The 17,660-nt window shown below is 40.9% G+C and overlaps 1 protein-coding gene across 6 annotated transcripts in view; it reads left to right on the top strand.

The window, feature by feature from the left end:
- GABRA3 (gamma-aminobutyric acid type A receptor subunit alpha3) overlaps positions 1 to 13,973 on the top strand; it is a 213,639-nt gene extending 199,666 nt beyond the window's left edge. For 2 of the 6 annotated variants that reach the window (XM_058534911.1, XM_058534912.1), the window contains 2 exons: positions 11,657 to 11,772; positions 12,271 to 13,973. In XM_058534911.1, coding sequence (XP_058390894.1) covers positions 11,657 to 11,772; positions 12,271 to 12,592 — 438 coding nt within the window. In that variant the 3' untranslated portion in view covers positions 12,593 to 13,973. Of the gene's footprint in view, positions 1 to 9,861; positions 9,954 to 11,656; positions 11,773 to 12,270 lie in introns of those variants that run through there. The other 4 variants (XM_058534913.1, XM_058534915.1, XM_058534914.1 and 1 more) reach the window with 3 other exon arrangements.
- The last annotated feature ends 3,687 nt before the right edge of the window (positions 13,974 to 17,660 follow it).

Here is a 17,660-nt window from a genome sequence, read left to right as displayed (position 1 = left end):
TTAAGCCTGTAGATTCACAGCTTTGTTTCAGGAAGGGTTTCCTGAAATACCTTTGTTCTGTTCTCTTCCTAGATGCAAAAATTATACATATCACAGAGCTCTCTTTGTCTTCCATATCTACCATTTTTCTCTAATAATTTTTAACTCTGTTATTTTCCATTTCATTTTGCTCATTTTTCCCAAGCCTGTCTTCCATGTCTCTGACCATTTTCACCAGTGTATTTTTACCTTCATTGGTAGTATTATTTTTCCTTACATTAATTTTATGATCTCTGCTGACTTATTTTTCATGTGTTCAATGTTTGTTTTGTGTGTTGTTCCACAATCCTTTATTGGTCATTTTTCTTCCTTTTTGCAACATATTTTACATCAGTACCATGTTAGTTTATTTTCAATTATTACTTGAAGTTGCATTAGAGGGGTTCTTTACTAGCCCTGTTCTGTATGAAAGTATAATTTTGGGAAGAGACTGAGAGAGTAAGTAGGATAGTAGTGAGTAGTTGAGAGTGAGTAATTTGAGCATCATCTGTTGTCTATGTAAACGCTTATGAGTACACTTCCTTGTAGATGTGATTCTGCTTCTAACTAGCAAGAAGTTTCCCTTGCTTACAGGAAAGCCCTCTATATATGCTTATGTGTGTGTATGCATGTGTGTGTGTGTGTGTGTGTGTGTAGTATTATATCCTTTAATTTTTCCAGTCTCTACCTCCTCTGCCACTATGTGGTGGTCAAACAGTGTTCCAGGATGTTCTCACTACCAGCCTGAAGACTGATTTTGTTTCAAAAGAGGGGTCTTTTTTTTTTCCTCACTCAAGTCATGCCCCCCACCTTTTAGGACTCTATTCTTGGCCTGAAATCCAGAACAGCAGGCATCCTCAGTATCTTCTTCACCCTGATCCAGTTTTTACTGCATTAGGGAGCCTTTAGTTTTGGGGATCAGGGTTAAAAATGCTTTCAAATTTTATCAAAGATGGAGTTTTGGTTTCTGTCTCTCATTTTCCTCATAGTTTTTGATTGGTTCTAGAGAGGAGAAGGAAGCAAAGATGTCCTTACCCTGACGTATTAAACTGAAAGGTCTCTAGAATATATTATTAAACAGATGTTTTAAGAGCAATTAGCACTAATCACTGATAACCAGCCTGAGTTCACTAAGAAGAAATCATGCCAAGCTAACCTTAAGAAATTTTATGAAAAGTTCGCTAGATTGGTAAATCAGGAAATATCATAGACTCTATTAAGACATCTGACTAACTTGTTTTACTATGTCTTCGTGAAGAAGAAACAGCAATTGAAAATATAGTACAATTAGGCTGATGTAGTTGGTTGACCAATTGAAGTCAAATAGAATTGACTGACGGATGGACATCAACCTGAATGAGCATCCCACTGATAATCCGCAGGACTTTCTGTTTGACCCTTCCCTCCTAAATCTTGTCATCAATGACTCAAATGAAGACATAGAAGGTAGGAGATTCCAATTTGTAAGCTGCCATTAATGAATGTTGGTTGGAGAAGGATATCTTCTGAATTGTTAATCAAAAAGAATTTTTAAAGTTTGAGAGAATAGGCTGAAATCAAAAGATTAACATTTGCTAAATCAAACAAAATCTTACATATAGGTAGAAAAAAATTAGTTCTGAGATAGAAAAGCCTAACAACAATGTCACATTATATATATATAGGGAATAGCTGGGATATAGGGAAAAACACAATTTAATGTAAGCCTTCCTTGTGGTGTAACTCTCAAAAAGCCAAATTTAATTTGAGCCTGAGCTAAGAATTACCTAGAACAAGTGAGATGATAAGCCCTTTTTACTCTGTACTGGTTGAGACATGTTTAAAGTACACTATTCCAGTTTGGTTACTGCAATGGAGGAGGAACAAATGCCTCAAGGGGATGATGATTGCTAATTTCAGATATCTGAAAGGCTGTCATGAATGTCTTGTAAAAAATGTGGTAGACTTGTTTTTTTGTGGCTGAGAAGAGGTGCGGGGGTGGTTTGAAGTCAGCGAGAGAACTAGAGTAGATTGTTAAGAGACTGTAAATGTAGATGTCAAAAATGATGACCATTTCTCCAATTCCAAGGAGTCCTGAAAATGAAAAAAGAGAACAAAAAGAATTGTTTAAAACTCTTCTGCAAAGATGATTATCTCAGTCTTCTTCCTTAGTTCCTCTCCATGGTCAATCCATTTAAGTTACCCAAAAGAAATCAATTATGAGATATTAAAAACAAAACTATGGAATGAATAAAAAATGGATCTCTAATGTGAGGGTGCTATACTTTGTCTACACTGCTACACTGTGAAGGAATTAACAGTGAGAACCACTGACTCACAGGAAAAAATATGAAGTGCACTGAAAGTAAAACTATTGGAGTTTAATCATAACTTAGTTTCTTTTTTCCTCCTTTAGAGAGACATATTAAACCTTATTTGCTTCATAAAGCTAGAGTGGGTTAGCATGAATCTGTTTAAAAATAATATAAATGATTTAAAAATCTATTTCTGATCTGTACTATGATCAGGGATTAGATAAAATGTAAAGGGAAAGGTTATAAAGGAAAGGAAAAGAAGGAATAGTTGGAAACAAAACCTCATTTTCACATGAAGACGAATGACTACCTAATAATAGCACTCTGAAAAACAGTTGAACTGTGGGCTTCTGAGGATCAGCTTACATGTGTTTATCACTGCTTCTTTTGAAGATCCTGCTAAAATGAGAATAAATAAATAAGTATAAACTCACAAGCACCAGGAGAACTGGAGAAGGGATTTCAGTCAGACAAAAGATTTTAATGCATTTTTTTAGAAGAATGAACTTGGAAAGAGAGAATAAGAACTCATTTATTAAGCTGAAGTAAGAAAGAATCCTAGAGAAACTTAGTGTTTGAGGTGCTTGGTACAGCAGAGAATAAAGCACAAGGGTGCAACTAGAGGGACTGGTTACAAGTGTGTTTGTGCAGTGGGGTCGGCCCAGTGGCATGGTGGTTAAGTTTGTGTGCTCCGCTTTGGCAGCCAGGGGTTTGCGGGTTCAGATCCAGGGGCACGGACCTGTGGCACTCATCAAGCCATACCGTAGTGGCATCCCATATACAAAATAGAGGAAGAAGGGCGCAGATGTTAGTTCAGGGACAATATTCCTCACACAGACACACACACATAAAAAAGTGTGTGTACAGAGTGTTCAAGACCCCAGAGCCTGCCCAACATGTGAAATGTCTGCAGCCAGATGTACACTTTCCAGAAGAACAGTAGAAGTTTCTCTTCTAAAGAAGCTGAATGTCTCCAGAGAAAAGACCTTTACATACTGACATTTTGGAGTACCCCATAAAATGATCTGCTTCCAACTGATCTTCTTAAATCAGAGTCTACAGCCAGCAAGCCCAGCTCAGGTACACTGAGCATACAGACATCTTTTATGTTGCCAAATAATATTGGGATACCAAGGATTACCAAAGTGAAGTTTGCAATGTGAAAGAGAAAAGCAAAGATTAAAAAAAAAAAACAAAAAACAACTCATCTTGGAGGGAAAGAGATAAATTCTCTTTAATTCCCTAAATTTAGAAAAAACTAACTTTTATCTTATATTTGTAATATATCCATAAAACAAGAATAAGATGCTAATATAAAAGGAAATCAGAGAATAAGGAGCTCTTAAAATTAAAAAGAATTGGTAAAATAAAAATTTCAATAGAGGTGGAAAAATAAACTGAAGGAAATCTCCCTACAATTAAAGTGAAAAGAAAAGAAAATGGAGAAGGTAAAAGAAAATATAAGAGATTTAGGGATGAATCCAGGAAGTCCATCCAGCTCAGAAGCTGCAGAATGAGTGAAAAGAGAAAAGGGAATGAAGGAAGTTAACAAATAACTAATACAAAACATTTCTACAAATGGAAAGACATAAACTTCCAGATTGAAAGTGTCCTCATAGGCCCACGTAAAGGCACATCATCATGAAACTTCAGAAAACCAGGGATAAAGCAATAGTCTAAAGAGATTCTAGAAAGAAAATAAGTGTTATCTACAAAGAATTGATCGGCAAAATGGCATCAGACTTCTCAACTACATTGCATGCTGGAAGACAGAGGAGCAGTAAATCTTGTAAATCTGAGGGAAAAATGATTTTCAACCTAGAATCCTGTGCCCAGCCAAAGTATCAACTAAGTGGAGAGGTACAGTTGTAATTTTCAGACCTACAAGAACTCAGAAATATCACTTCCCATGCACTCCACCTTAGGAAGATACTAGAGGATATGTTCTATTAAAACAAGCGAGTAGAACATAAAAGACAAAGACATAGGATCCAGAAGAGGGTACCCAACAGAGAAGATAAGTAAAGTCCTAAGATGAAACCTATGCAGCAAGCAAACCTGGAGAGGAACCAGTCCAATGAGGAGCAGGAGGCTAGAGGTATTTATACGGTTTTTTATAATGATGTTACCACTGATTATTGATCGAACTAAAAATACTGCTATAATTGTAATAGTGGATGAAGGAAGGGTTGCATAAATGATATAAATCATTATTTATCATAAAAAGATGGTCAGTTATGTGTAAAACTGATGACAGTATAAGCATGTTATTTAGAAATATAGAAATAACTATTAGAAATATCAGCTAAGAGAATTAAAAGTAATTATGAGTTGCTGGACAAAGCTGGGAGTGCATCAGGGTGAGGGTTCCCTCATTTTCATTATAAGACTTTAAGTTCTATTTTTTTTTTTTTTGTGAGGAAGATCAGCCCTGAGCTAACATCCGTGCTAATCTTCCTCCTTTTGCTGAGAAAGACCGGCTCTGAGCTAACATCTATTGCCAATCCTCCTCTTTTTTTTCCCCAAAGCCCCAGTAGATAGTTGTATGTCATAGTTGCACATCCTTCTAGTTGCTGTATGTGAGATGCAGCCTCAGCATGGCCAGAGAAGCGGTGTGTCGGTGCGCGCCCGGGATCCGAACCCGGGCCGCCAGTAGCAGAGCACGTGCACTTAACCGCTAAGCCACGGGGCCGGCCCATGAGTTCTATTTTTTTAAAACCATGTGCATTATTACTTTAATTTTTTGAAAATTACAAATAATAGAAGCAAATTAAAATGAAGAAATAAACCTCTACATTTAAAAAGAAGATAATCATTATTCTTAGAACTACTTTTAAAATATTCATAAATTCTCATCTAAATTTTGGAAACAGTAATTCTTAGGCTCTTTTTCTTATTTTCAAATAATATTTGAATGCTTTAGAATAATATCTTATTTTACATTAGAGAAAATACTGAACTTCCATCCAAATCTTAGAAAAGCTTAGTTTCTTATTATTAATGGCTTTTAAATCTATGGGGCATTCCTATAAATATAGCCACAAACTGAATCACCCCTTAGTATTTTCTCTGTGAGGTAAATGATGTTCACCATGGGTTAGCTTGTACTCGTATACTGGTGGTCTTCTCACCCTTTTCTACACTAGGCATAAATGTCCTGATAACAGTTGTACTCTATTACTGGTGAATCAATTGAAACAAAAACAAACAGCAATCATTTCTGGAATATCTGTGGGATGCAGAGCTAAACATTACATGACCCCAGTACTCAGGAGCTGACTGTCTAGGGAGGAAAGTAATTTATATATACATATACATACAGACTCCTGATACAGGACCAAGTGCTGTGTGTCATAGGAGAGAGAAAACCAAAGTGCTCCCTCTCCATTTTTTTCTTTTTACCTTAACTGGGCTGTTTCCTGAGGAAACTACTTCCTCAGTTGCCATCGCCATAGGAAGTCACGCTTCCATTCCTTGCTGCTTCCAGGTTATTACCTACTCCTTTACTTCATGCAGACTGCTTTGTGCTTTGATGCTCAGCTCATCTGGCTATCTCACTCTCTGTTTTTCTTCATCATCTTACCAACATTATTGACTCCTACATGCTCATTTCATATATAGAATTTTTACAACTAGTTTACATTATTTGTAACCACTCCAAGTTCTATCATTGTTTTTCCCCTGGATGACCCATCTGATATCATAAACTAGAATTGAGCCTGTGGCCAGTTCTATCAAATGAGCTCTGGTTGTCCCACCTGCCAGGCACTGCTACTGTTTCCACCATTAGGGGAGGGCTTCAGAAGTGAACCGATCTGATTGCCTGTATACTTGTTCTAGTGGTTTTGCTTATTTGTGTGTGTGTGTGTTTTTGTCAGGAAAACTGTGAGAGTTAAGTCAGCCAACTGTATTTGTATGTTTGGACCTGTCACCTGATATCAGAAAGCCTCATAATAAACTCCGTTGTGGACATGTGAGGTCATATGTTCTACAGGGCCCACCTCCATGTCATCTCTGATCAATCCCCAAATTGTAGTTTTCTCTGTGGTTATTTATCCTCCCCTCACTTCTTGTCTTTATACTCTAATATGCTTTTTCTAGACTTATCCTCCTACCCCTCACAAACTTTCCTTCACTTCCCTCAGGAACTCCTCTTCACTGGATAATAGACCATTCTGCACCACCAGCTTTTTCACTGAATGACCCTTCCAACTACTTCCTATCTTAACTGACACCCATTTCTCAGCTGAAGATGTTAATCTTCTCACTCCCATTTCCCGGAAGTGTAGTTCACCTCCTCTTAACAGCCAATATTGCTTTCAGACCATTACTCTTCCACTCTTTTATACTAAAGATGTCTCCTTTGAAGCTCCAGATCTTCACTTGGATTCTCATACATGAGGATTTCCTGTTTTTCCCTTACTTCCTTGATATTTTCCTTTGCACTGAAGTCGCCATCTCTCTCACTAGCTTCATTAGATTCGCCTCTTAATTTTATTCCTGTGCTTTTATGCCAACTATTTATTCTCTTCCCAACGGTCAGAATGATCATTTAAAATTGTAAATTAGAAAAATGTTGCTCAAAATACTTTAATGGCTTCCCACCATACTTAGATCAAAATCCATAATCTTTACCATGGCTTTGAAAGTCTTACAGGATTTGGTCCCCAGATCTATGATGCTACCTCTTACCACCCCCCTTTTTTTTTCCTTCAACTCCACTTAGGTCAGGGAGTGGCCTCCTTGATGATCCTTGTACAAGTCACTCTTGTTCCAACCCCAAGTGCTTTGTCACTACTATTTTCTGTCTCTGGAAGTTTTGTTGTTCAGATCTTTTTATGGCTTGCTTTCTCATTTTATTCAGATCTCTGCTCACCTTCTCAGAGAGACTTTCTCCGACTAGCATTCATCATCCTTCTTTGTCCCTGCCATGCTTTGTGTGTCACCATTTTACTTCTCACCTCCTGACTTATGTCGCTGTGTATATTTAGTTGCTTACGTGTTTATTACGTACCTCTCTTCACTGGCATGTGAGCTTCTTGAGGGCAGGGACCATGTTTTACTGTTCACTGCTGTACCCCTAGCACCTAGCGTAGAATCTGCCATGTAGTGGACACTCAGTAAATACTTGACAAATAAATGAATGACCTCTGTAATTTCTCAAAATCCATGGTTCCCTCTCTTTTCCTTGCTTTTCTCTCCAGCCTTGGCAATGTGGTGTATCACTGCAGTCACTCACCAAGACCCTCCACCTCCTCAGAACTTCAACCCAACTCCTCTACTTCTCTCTAAAAAAAATTCCACAGCCATTGATGGATTGGTGCCATTTATGAGTTTATACTTTTGAATTCTGCTGGTCCTTTAACCTGTGCCTGCAATCCTTCTCTGTGTCCCTAATCAGTTCTGTCTTGTATTTCCTGTAACGTTTTAAATCTTGACTCTTCCCTTCACCTTCTCTATGAGGAAAGTAAAAGCCATTGTGTGCAATTTGCTTTACCTTACTGTGCACCTTTCTCCCCTCCAAAACATACATAGTATTTAAATCTCATCCACTCTTTCCTTAGCTGTGATCTTCCCCCAGGTAACTCCCCACTTATGCTCTGGATACTTCCCACCTTCTCAGGAAATGGGTGCAAGTGATTACTTTTCTTCCTCCTGCATTTTCTCCCCTTTCTGTTGGCTTACTGGCCCCCTCCTAATCCAGCATGCTCCCTTCCCTTTTTGAATTTGCTTGACTCATTATTTATGCCTCTCTGCATGCTTCTTTTGCTTTCTCCCTTACATTTTAGTTCTCTCTTATTTTACTTAATCTTCCTCATTAGTCTAAATTTTACCATATTAACTGTTTTTAAGAGTACAGTTCAGTTGTGTTAAGTATATTTACAATGTTGTACAACCAGTTTCCAGAACTCTTTTCATCTTGCAAAACTAAAACTCTGTCCCCATTAAACAAAAAAAAATCCCATTCTCTCCTCTACCCTCCCCCATGTGCCCACCATTCTACTTTCTGTCTCTATGACTCTGACTACTCTAAATACCTCATATAAATCGAATCACACACTATTTGTCCTTTTGTGACTGGCTTATTTTCCTTAGCATAATGTCCTCAAGGTTCATCCATGTTGTAGCAAGTGTCAGAATTTCCTTGCTTTTTAAGGCTGAATAATATTCCATTGTGTGGATAGACCACATTTTGTTCATCGATTATTCTCTTTATGGATACTTCAGTTGCTTCCATCTTTTGGTATTGGAATTAATGCTGCTATGAATGTGGGTGTACAAATATCTCTTTGAAACCCTGCTTTCAATTTTGGGGGGTATATACCCAGAAGTGGAATTGTTGGGTCATATTTTAATTCTATTTTTAATTTTTTGAAAAACCAACATACCATTTTCCATAGCAGCTTCCTCGTTTTACATTCCCACTAGCAGTGCACAAGGGTTCCAATTTCTCCATATCCTTGCCATTACTTTTTATTTCCTATTTGTTGTTGTTATTGATAGTAGGCATCCTAATGGGTGTAAGGTGATATCTAATTATGGTTTTGGATTTTCATTTCCCTAATGACTAGTGATGTTAAGCATATTTTCATGTGCTTGTTGGCCATCTGTATAACTTCTTTGGATAAATGTCTATTCAAGTCCTTTGCCATTTTAAAAATTGGGTCATTTGTTTTTTTTTTGTCATTTCTCTGATTTGTCTTTGAATCCCACGTAGTATATACTCCATTACTTTGCCCCACTTCTGAAAACTGGGGTTTGAGAAAGTTGGATGACTGTTAGAGGGTTGTCACACAGGTAGTTGACCATATCTGCCTATACTCTGAGGTCCTGGCTGGGTCTCAAGTACATTCAGGGCTCCAACTAACCTTCTAATTAGTACTTCTGGAAACAATAGTCAGGAGTGCCATCTGAGGAGAACTCTTGAGTTGGACATGCGTGGATCCATAAAACTTTTCATTGCCTCATCTCAAAACCCACATGAGATGACTTCCTAAGAGGAAAGGTGTCCTTGTCCTAGGGTCAGACTGCTTGGGGGAATTTGGAGGAGTAATTTAGTGTGGGAATTAACTCCAGGCTGAACTATAGAGGTATGCTTTCTGTATAGAAGAGGTCAAAACTCAGGAAGAACAAACTAGAAATCACATCAAGACTCTTCAATTTTGGGGGAGGTCATTTTTTCGTTCAGTAAACACCTATTATGTGCCCAAGAGCCAGGCACTTGGCTAGGGAGGTAGAAACAGAATTGCAACTTGGGCAAAGTTAAGTCAGTCTAGTTTGTATCTATCAAATTCCAGAACATAGAGAAGTATTAGAAAACTAGATGCAGAAATGGAGAAATATTAACTACCAGTCTCTGCCTCCTGCTCTTGTCTTCTTGACACTACAACTTTTGTTTTGATTTCCTTCTTTGACAATTTGGGTAAAAATTATAGTGGCTGATTAAAATGTGCCATATTGGAAAGAGCAAGGGAAATTAAAAGGTAGTTTTCCTTTATTACTTAAAAAACCTGTGGTTTAATCAACTGCTGCTTCTCCCCACCTATAGAACACAGAGTGCCTCCGGAGCTAAAGAAGGGGTTTGCTGTTCGGAATGATTGTTCGGAGACTTGGTCACAACCAGCTTATCAGATGACTAAATGAAGTAACACATGTGAAAGCTTCTAGCAAAATCAGGGTAGTGGGGTTTTTTCTTTCCTTTTTTCTTTTTTTCTTGTCTACCCATGAAAAAAGAGATTACTAAGCAAATTAATAAGTTAGCAGGCAAACAAGTAAAGTGCTCTTTTATTTAATAGCAGAGGCATTTAGCAGCAGGCCTCTATCCACACATTCAATTTGCTAATTATAAATGAGTCCCATGTAGTATTTAAAGCATTTACAAGGTTCTTAGAAGCCTTAAAGTTCTGTTCCCCTTCCACTTGTAGCAATGTGACTGCAGTCCTCAAAGAGAAAGAACAGTATTGCTTTTTAAGTGTCCTATTAGTCAGACTGTTCATTTACTTAAACCAACACCCTTTCACTTGTCCCCCTCCCCCTCCCTGATTGAAAACCCCGCAGGCAGCACAGGCAGGCAGAGCAGGAGGGCCTGGCATAGAAGACGTTTGCCATGCACACTGCAATCCAGCTACAGCAAACTCCTGGTCACCCTTCACACAAGCAGTGCCCTTGGCCTGTGCACTGCCCTTTGCTGCATCTTCATCTGGTGAGCTCCTGCTCATCTTCTGCCACCCAGCTCACAGACCTGTTGCCTTCTCTGAGCCACCTTTTCCAACACCTGTAGGTACTTTGCTCCTCCCTCTATTGAATTCCCATCACACCTGGCCAATGTCTGTTAGAACGCTGATTACATTTTATGTCAATGATGTGTTCCCAAGGCTCTCTCCCCACTGGTCTGTGAACTCCTGGAAAACAGGGACTGAAACTGACTCATCTTTTAATCTTCCCACCTATCCGTAAATACCTAGCATAGTTCTTGGCCCAGTAGATATTCAGTAAATATTTGGCAAAAGTTATTATTAAGATCAGGAAGGTAAATGGTAGCGTGGTAAAAAGGAAAAAAAGATGAAAATAGTGGAGACTCTGAAGTAAAGAAGAAAAGAAAATAGAAAGAGATTAGGAGAAAGGGGTAAGAGAGGGAGTAAAGTAAAACACAGATGCTCGGAAGCCAAGGAACACTGAGAAAGGGAACATGGTGAGGTGTGTGAAATTAGCACGATACAACTAGTCGTCAATTCATCAAATACTCTTGGGCACTTCTGAAGCTCATCTAGCCCTGCTTTTCTCTAGAAACAAAGAGGGGTGGAAGGAAGAAAAGGCCAGAGTGGGGGAGTGAGGCAACCAACACTGCAGAGTATGAGCTTGGCCACTGCCTTTGGCCTGAGTCTGGAACTGGCCTGCTCCCTTGGCCTCCCCTTCTTCAGCCTCTCGCATCTGATCCAGGCCTGAGCTTTGTCTCCTCTTCTCTTTTCTGCCTGGAGGGTTCATGCATACACAAGTCATATACGTGAGAACAAATGGGCACATATGTGCATGCTTGTTTTCTATTAAGTTTTTTTTTACTCTGAAAAAAAAAATCCAAAAGCAGTGTCATACCAAGCCCCTACCTATTCCTGCATTTGCTGTGTCAGAGGGGAGTATTTGCATAGCTCCCTGGAGAGGCTGTGGCTCTTGTCTGCAGCCTTGCAAGAGTGGAAAACCCTGGTGTGCCCCCTAGCTTGCTGAACACATTTACAGTGCATGAAGGGTGAGATACTGTTGTAATAATGCACGTAAACATGCCATAGTATTTATTGTGTCTTTAAGACGAAATGACTTTCAGACTCACTGAGCTCTCTTCCTCACAGGAGATGTGCCACTTGATGGTTGAAGCCTTTTGGAGTTATTTCTCGGGTAACCAAAAAGTGTCTCGCGCCTATAGAAAGCAGCACAGTGCACCCCTGGATAAAAGTCAGGACCCCAGGTGGCTAGTGTGGGCTCTGCCACTCAGTCTGAGGCTGAGTTTTCTTGTCTGTCAAATAGAGTAATCTCACCTACCTACCTCATAGGGTTACTGTGAGGATCAAATCACATGATTGTATAGGACCCTTCATGTGACCAACATTTCACAGTTTTCCAGTGATTTCTATTACCATTCTCTCATCTGATCCTCTCAACAACACTACCAAATATTTTAATCTTCATTTTGCAGATGAAGAAACTAAAGCTCAAAGAGGAGAAGTGACTTGGCCAAAGCCACATAGCTAGTAAACCAGGATGATGCAAGTTTTCTGTTTTCAAACTCATCTTCAATTATCCCCAGACGCAAACCTGGCTACTCAGTGCTATTGGCTTCATGGCCACTGTTCCTTAACTTCCCTCATGGCTCCTCCTCCCCACAGCCTCTGAAGGTGCTCTGTGTAATGAATTAATTAGCTTTTGTTTTGTTCCCCCCTTCTCTCCTACTTTTTCTGGCCCCTAGAAGAAAACACCAGCAGCCCCAGCAAAGAAAACCAGCACCACCTTCAACATCGTGGGGACCACCTATCCCATCAACCTGGCCAAGGACACTGAGTTCTCCACCATCTCCAAGGGCGCTGCTCCCAGTGCCTCCTCCACCCCAACAATCATTGCTTCGCCCAAGACCACCTACGTGCAGGACATCCCGACTGAGACCAAGACCTACAACAGTGTTAGCAAGGTTGACAAAATTTCCCGCATCATCTTTCCTGTGCTCTTTGCCATTTTCAATCTGGTCTATTGGGCCACATATGTCAATCGGGAGTCAGCTATCAAGGGCATGATCCGCAAACAGTAGATAGTGACAGCACAGCAACCAGAGCACTATATACCCTAGGAAGCATCCAGGCACACATACCCCGGGGCTCCCCTTCATGTGTTTAAGGATTCTTCTTTTAACCCTCCAACAAGCCATGGCTCTCAATTCATATTTATGAATCTCAATAAAAAAACAATAACAACAGAAAAAAAATGTCCCTCTGACATTACTGAGTGTACTCTCAGAGCCAAACACTGCCGTTTGTCCAGTTGCTCATCTTAATCTGCCAGTCTCTCCCAGCTGAGGGCACTGCATGTTTTTTATTGCACTCTGCCCTCTGCAGAAAGAACAGGAGATCTACTACATGTAGTGGGAGATTTGGCTGTTTGAGAGGTCCAGACCAAGGAGAATTGTTGACTGGTCTAGATCAGATGATTCTGACTCACTAGGGAGCCAGGCTGGGCTATCCCATGTGGGAAAGTTACCTCCTTGCCAAGGCAATTAGTCAAATACTAGATGGGACAAGAGAATTGGGCTGGGGGGTAGTTGAGGCTTGAAGTCTGTCTCAAAAGAGAGGGCTACCAGCAGGCAAAAGTCAAATTCTTCCTTCCATATCTGCCACACCCCAAACCCTAGCCCAAGCCCAAGAACTTTGCTCCCACTGTGTCAGGGACCTCTGGTCCTCTGTTGATGCTGATTCTAAGAGGGGCAAATCAGAGTCTAGTTGATTTTTGAGTCAACTAAAACATTATCTTTATTATCAGTTTGATAATATAGTATTTATAGGCCGTTTGATCTCATTCGTTCATAGTGGGAGTAAAAGGGACAGTTATAATTATAAAATTTTATAAGGTAGATAAACTAAGTCTCAGATGTTTGAGTGACTTGCCTAAGCTCCTTACAACTGTCTGTAATAGAAAACTATCTTGCACCCCTTTCCAAGGCCAAAATGAAGAAATGGCTAAGAAACAAGGTCTACCTTGACTTCAGAATTGGCACAATCTCAGCAGGCCTGCTGAGTCCTGAATACAGTTTAGTTGGACACCAAAAAGATTTTTAGAAAGTCACAATATGTCACCCAAGCAGGCCACTTCTAACAGTCATGGCTCAAGGGAATGAGATTGTTTAAGCTGGCAGCCCCAGCCACTAGTCCAGAGTATCCTAGAAGCCCAAAGTAAAGCCACAGATGGCACCAAAAGCAGATTCTCCCTGCCCACTCCATGAACAAAGCTCCTAAGGGGTCTGTCATTAGCTGCTGGTTGCCTTTTCACACATCCTTCTTCCCCCATCCCCTGCTTCCTTGCCATTGCTGGGATAATGCATGCCAGTCCCGTTATTCCTAAGACTGTGTCTGTAGGTTAATTCATGACTAGAAGAGTGTAGTGTTGTGGATATGTGGGGATTGGAGGGTGGGGTGGGTGGGGCTGTTAATGATCATCTTAAGGAATTTAGAATGGAAGACTGACCTTTGCCTCTGTGTAGAAATTGTGTTTCCAAATGCTTTGGTGCAATGTTTAGCGGCTGTTTATTAAAATCTTTCTGAATTGTACTTGGGCTACAGAACTTTTTTTGGTCACTCTTTGCCTAATACAGGCAATACTCTGTTCCTGGCTTTCACCCCGACTCTCATGCCACGCTTACTTTCCACTTCTTAACACCATTGAAATATGCTGGAAAAAAGGTATACCCAGAGCAAGAGACCTGTTACAGTGATCCAAAATGGAACCCATGTGAAAATGTAGCTTTGATTGACTCAGGGGCCTCATTACCCCAATATGACAGAGAAGGAAACACTTATATTGCTCCCTCTGCTAAATTCACCCACTCCCAGGAAATTGAAAGAGATATTTTCATTTCAATTCTAAAGGCTTTCTCTTTTCCACTGATTACTATTTCCCTTATGCAGTAGTTCCCTTAAGTGATAATTATTAGGTTGAGGGAGAGTGAGTGTCTGGTTAGTTGATCCGTGTGTTGGGAAATGGATGATGACCCTTATTTCTTATAGAGTTAGGAAAAATCTGGAAAATAATCTCATGAGATCTGCTTGACAAAATCGCCTGACCCGTAAGAGATGGGGAAAATCTCCTTGGGAGAGCATTTTAAATCATATAAAAGGTTTTCCTATGTTAAATAAAATCAGAGACTTGGACAACATGACGCTTGGTGCATGTTCCAGCCCTGTGGTCATCTGATGGATACCTTGCTGCCCTAGCAATCTCAAAGTCCCTGACTAGTTCAACCATGCCCTTGGAACAACCGTGCAAGGCACATATGGCTGCCTCCCTAGAAAAATAGCCTGATACCAATATTTAAGTGGTATTGTTTCCTTGAAAACCTTTCGAAACCACTTTGCCTCTGAAAGCTATTTCCCTAGTCTTAGGGGAAGTCTCAGGCTGTTCCTATCAGCACTTCTGTTGCTGAGCTCCCCTAGAGTTTGAAACCCTGTGTCAAACTTGGACCAGCATCTCTGGACTCAAATATTTTAAGGTATTTAGAGCAACAGAGCCATATCCCTAGCAGTTCTACAGGCTGCTGGAAGAATGTATAACACACAGTAGGTACTCAATAAGTGTTTATGAAGAAATGAATGCTAATCTAGATCAGAGCTACATGGGGGAGGGTTTCTTCAGGGTGGTGTTGGAGAGGAGACAAGCTAAACCATGATCAATGGGAGACTAATGGAAATACACAAATGCAATTTGTAGCCTTCTAAAGCAGCTCGAAGAGCATCCAAGTACTAATAAATGTGCTCTGTTTTACATCATTTTAAATAGCTTTTTCCTGGTTAAATAATTGTTCCTATGGGCTTTTAAATCTGGGAGGTTCATTTAATGGCCTATTAGTTCCTCGTGCTAAAAGTACTGAGGGTAGGAGAGGAAGGCACGACTGGGTACCAGGCCCCTCTGAAAGCCCACTGGCACGTCCAAGATGCACGTGTGTTTTGACACCCTTCAGGGAGCTTCCCAGTCTGAGCTTGGGAAGGAGGCCCTCTGGAACTCTGAATCTTTCCAGGAAGTCTATCAGGAGATAGAATGAATGAAAAGGAATAGGGAAGAGGAAGAAAGAAATTGGGGGAAATTCTGTCAAAGGAGCCCTAGAATGGGAGGCGGGGATCTCTCTTCAGTCGCAACAGTTTCTAATTACACAAGCTGTCTTTCTCCTGGAGACGTTAATCATGTGACCATCTGCTGGAGTGAGGCTAAAGGCTATTGCCCTTGTTGACTGGGCAAGCTGCCCTCTGGGGCGTCCTGCCTTTTCCATCAGAGAGCAACCTGGACCTGTTCTGCCTTGTGTCTGCCTCAGCGCCAATAATTTGATATCATGAGGAAAACATTGAGAAGAATCAGCACCTGCATTTTAGCCAGGGCTTAGTCCCATCACAGCTGCTGTGTGATGTTGGACAAGTCCCTCCCCTGAGCTAAGACTTAGTTTCCCCATTAGTAAAATGGGGTTCTGATCAGAGTCAAGTCAACAGAGTACCCTTTCCAGCAGTGGCCATAGTGATCCACTCTGACCCCAAGTATCACCACATCCTGGGGCCCCCACACCAGCCCACCCCAGGAGCACAAACCCCATCGTTTGGTTGCCTGTCACAAAACTCAGATGGGTTGGCAGCTTCAAAAGAATTTGATTAAACACTAAGTAAGTACAGTTAGGAAGCTAAACCTGGGAATGCAGGGGCCAAACTTGCAGGTCTATTAGTGACCTCCTCAACAACCCCCCCCCCCGCCCACTATATCCTTGGCCTGAGCTTCATGGGGCAGGGTCTTGTGTGATGAGATGCAGGATTATTAGTGGCCCAGCTGCAGTCCCAGCATGGGACAAGTTGGGTCCTAAACTGAAAAGATTAAGGGGGTGCTGGTGCCAGGCAGGGGGCCTCCGGTAAGCCAAGAGCACAGATTGGGAACAATAAAACACCTCTTCCTCTGTTTTATCCTCCAAAGGTTCAGCTTAGGGGAGGACAGGAGAAATCTTCAGAAGGGAACTCCCTAAACTTCTTGTGACCAAATCAACAGAACTCATGGGATCTGCACACACCATCTCTCCCTTCCCTTCTGTCACAGACAAAAGGTGGCCTCTCTCTGTCTGAGGCCAGTCCCTACTTTAGTCTTCACCCCTGCTCCTCTCTTCTAAAAGAATTCTATTTTTGTTATCTGCTCTCAGTGAAGCTACTCTTGCTGAATCACCACTGCCCTGGTTACTAAAACCTAAAGGCATTTTTCAGTTATCTTACTTGACCTGTCAGCAACATTTGACACTGCTGACAATGACTTTATTCTTTGGTTTCCATGACACCACAGTCTCCTGATATCCCTGCTTTTTTTCCTGCTACCTTCCTATTTCTTGTGTTTTTTTCTATTCAACTTCTCCGATCTCTGGGTTTCCCTATAGTGTTTTCTCTCTGCTCTTTTCACTCTACAGATTCTCTCTGAATGAGCTCATCTGTCCTGATGGCTTCAATTATTGCATATTTGAATTATCTTTTGTTGTCTAACAAACCACCCCCAAATTCAATGGCATAAAACAACAACCGTTTATTATTCCCATGGGTCAGGAATGTGGACAGGGCACATCAGGGCTAGCTTGACTCTTCCCCACGATGCCTGGGACCTCAGACAGAAAGACTCAAATAAGCAAGGGTAACTTAATTGATTGGAACATCTGGGGATGGAGGATCCAATTCCAAGTTCCACGTAGCAGGGCTTCTGTGGTGAGATGCAGGCATATTAGTTGCCCGGCTCCTGTTTAGCAGGGAAAGTGTTGGGTCCTAAACTGAGAAAATGAAGGAGGTTCTCGGTGCCAAACCAGAAGGTGAGGTCCTTCATTCACATGTCTGGCAGCTGGACTGTCATGGTTGAAGGAAAAGTTCAAGTGGGACTGTTGACTGGAGCACCTATACATGGCCTTTCCTTATAGCTTCTCACAGTATGACAGCTAAGCACTGAAAAGGAGCATCTCCAGAAGGGGCCTCTGGAGAACAAGTGTTCCAAGACAACCACATGGAAGCTGCGTGGCTTTTACTGTCCTAACCTGAGAAGTAGCTGCCTTCTCTTTGTTACAATAGACTCACTAACACCAGCCCAGATTCAAGA

The sequence above is a fragment of the Diceros bicornis genome, chromosome X (assembly GCF_020826845.1).
Source record: "Diceros bicornis minor isolate mBicDic1 chromosome X, mDicBic1.mat.cur, whole genome shotgun sequence".
Classification (NCBI taxonomy): Eukaryota; Metazoa; Chordata; class Mammalia; order Perissodactyla; family Rhinocerotidae; genus Diceros; species Diceros bicornis.
This window is presented reverse-complemented; position numbering and strand designations above follow the sequence as displayed.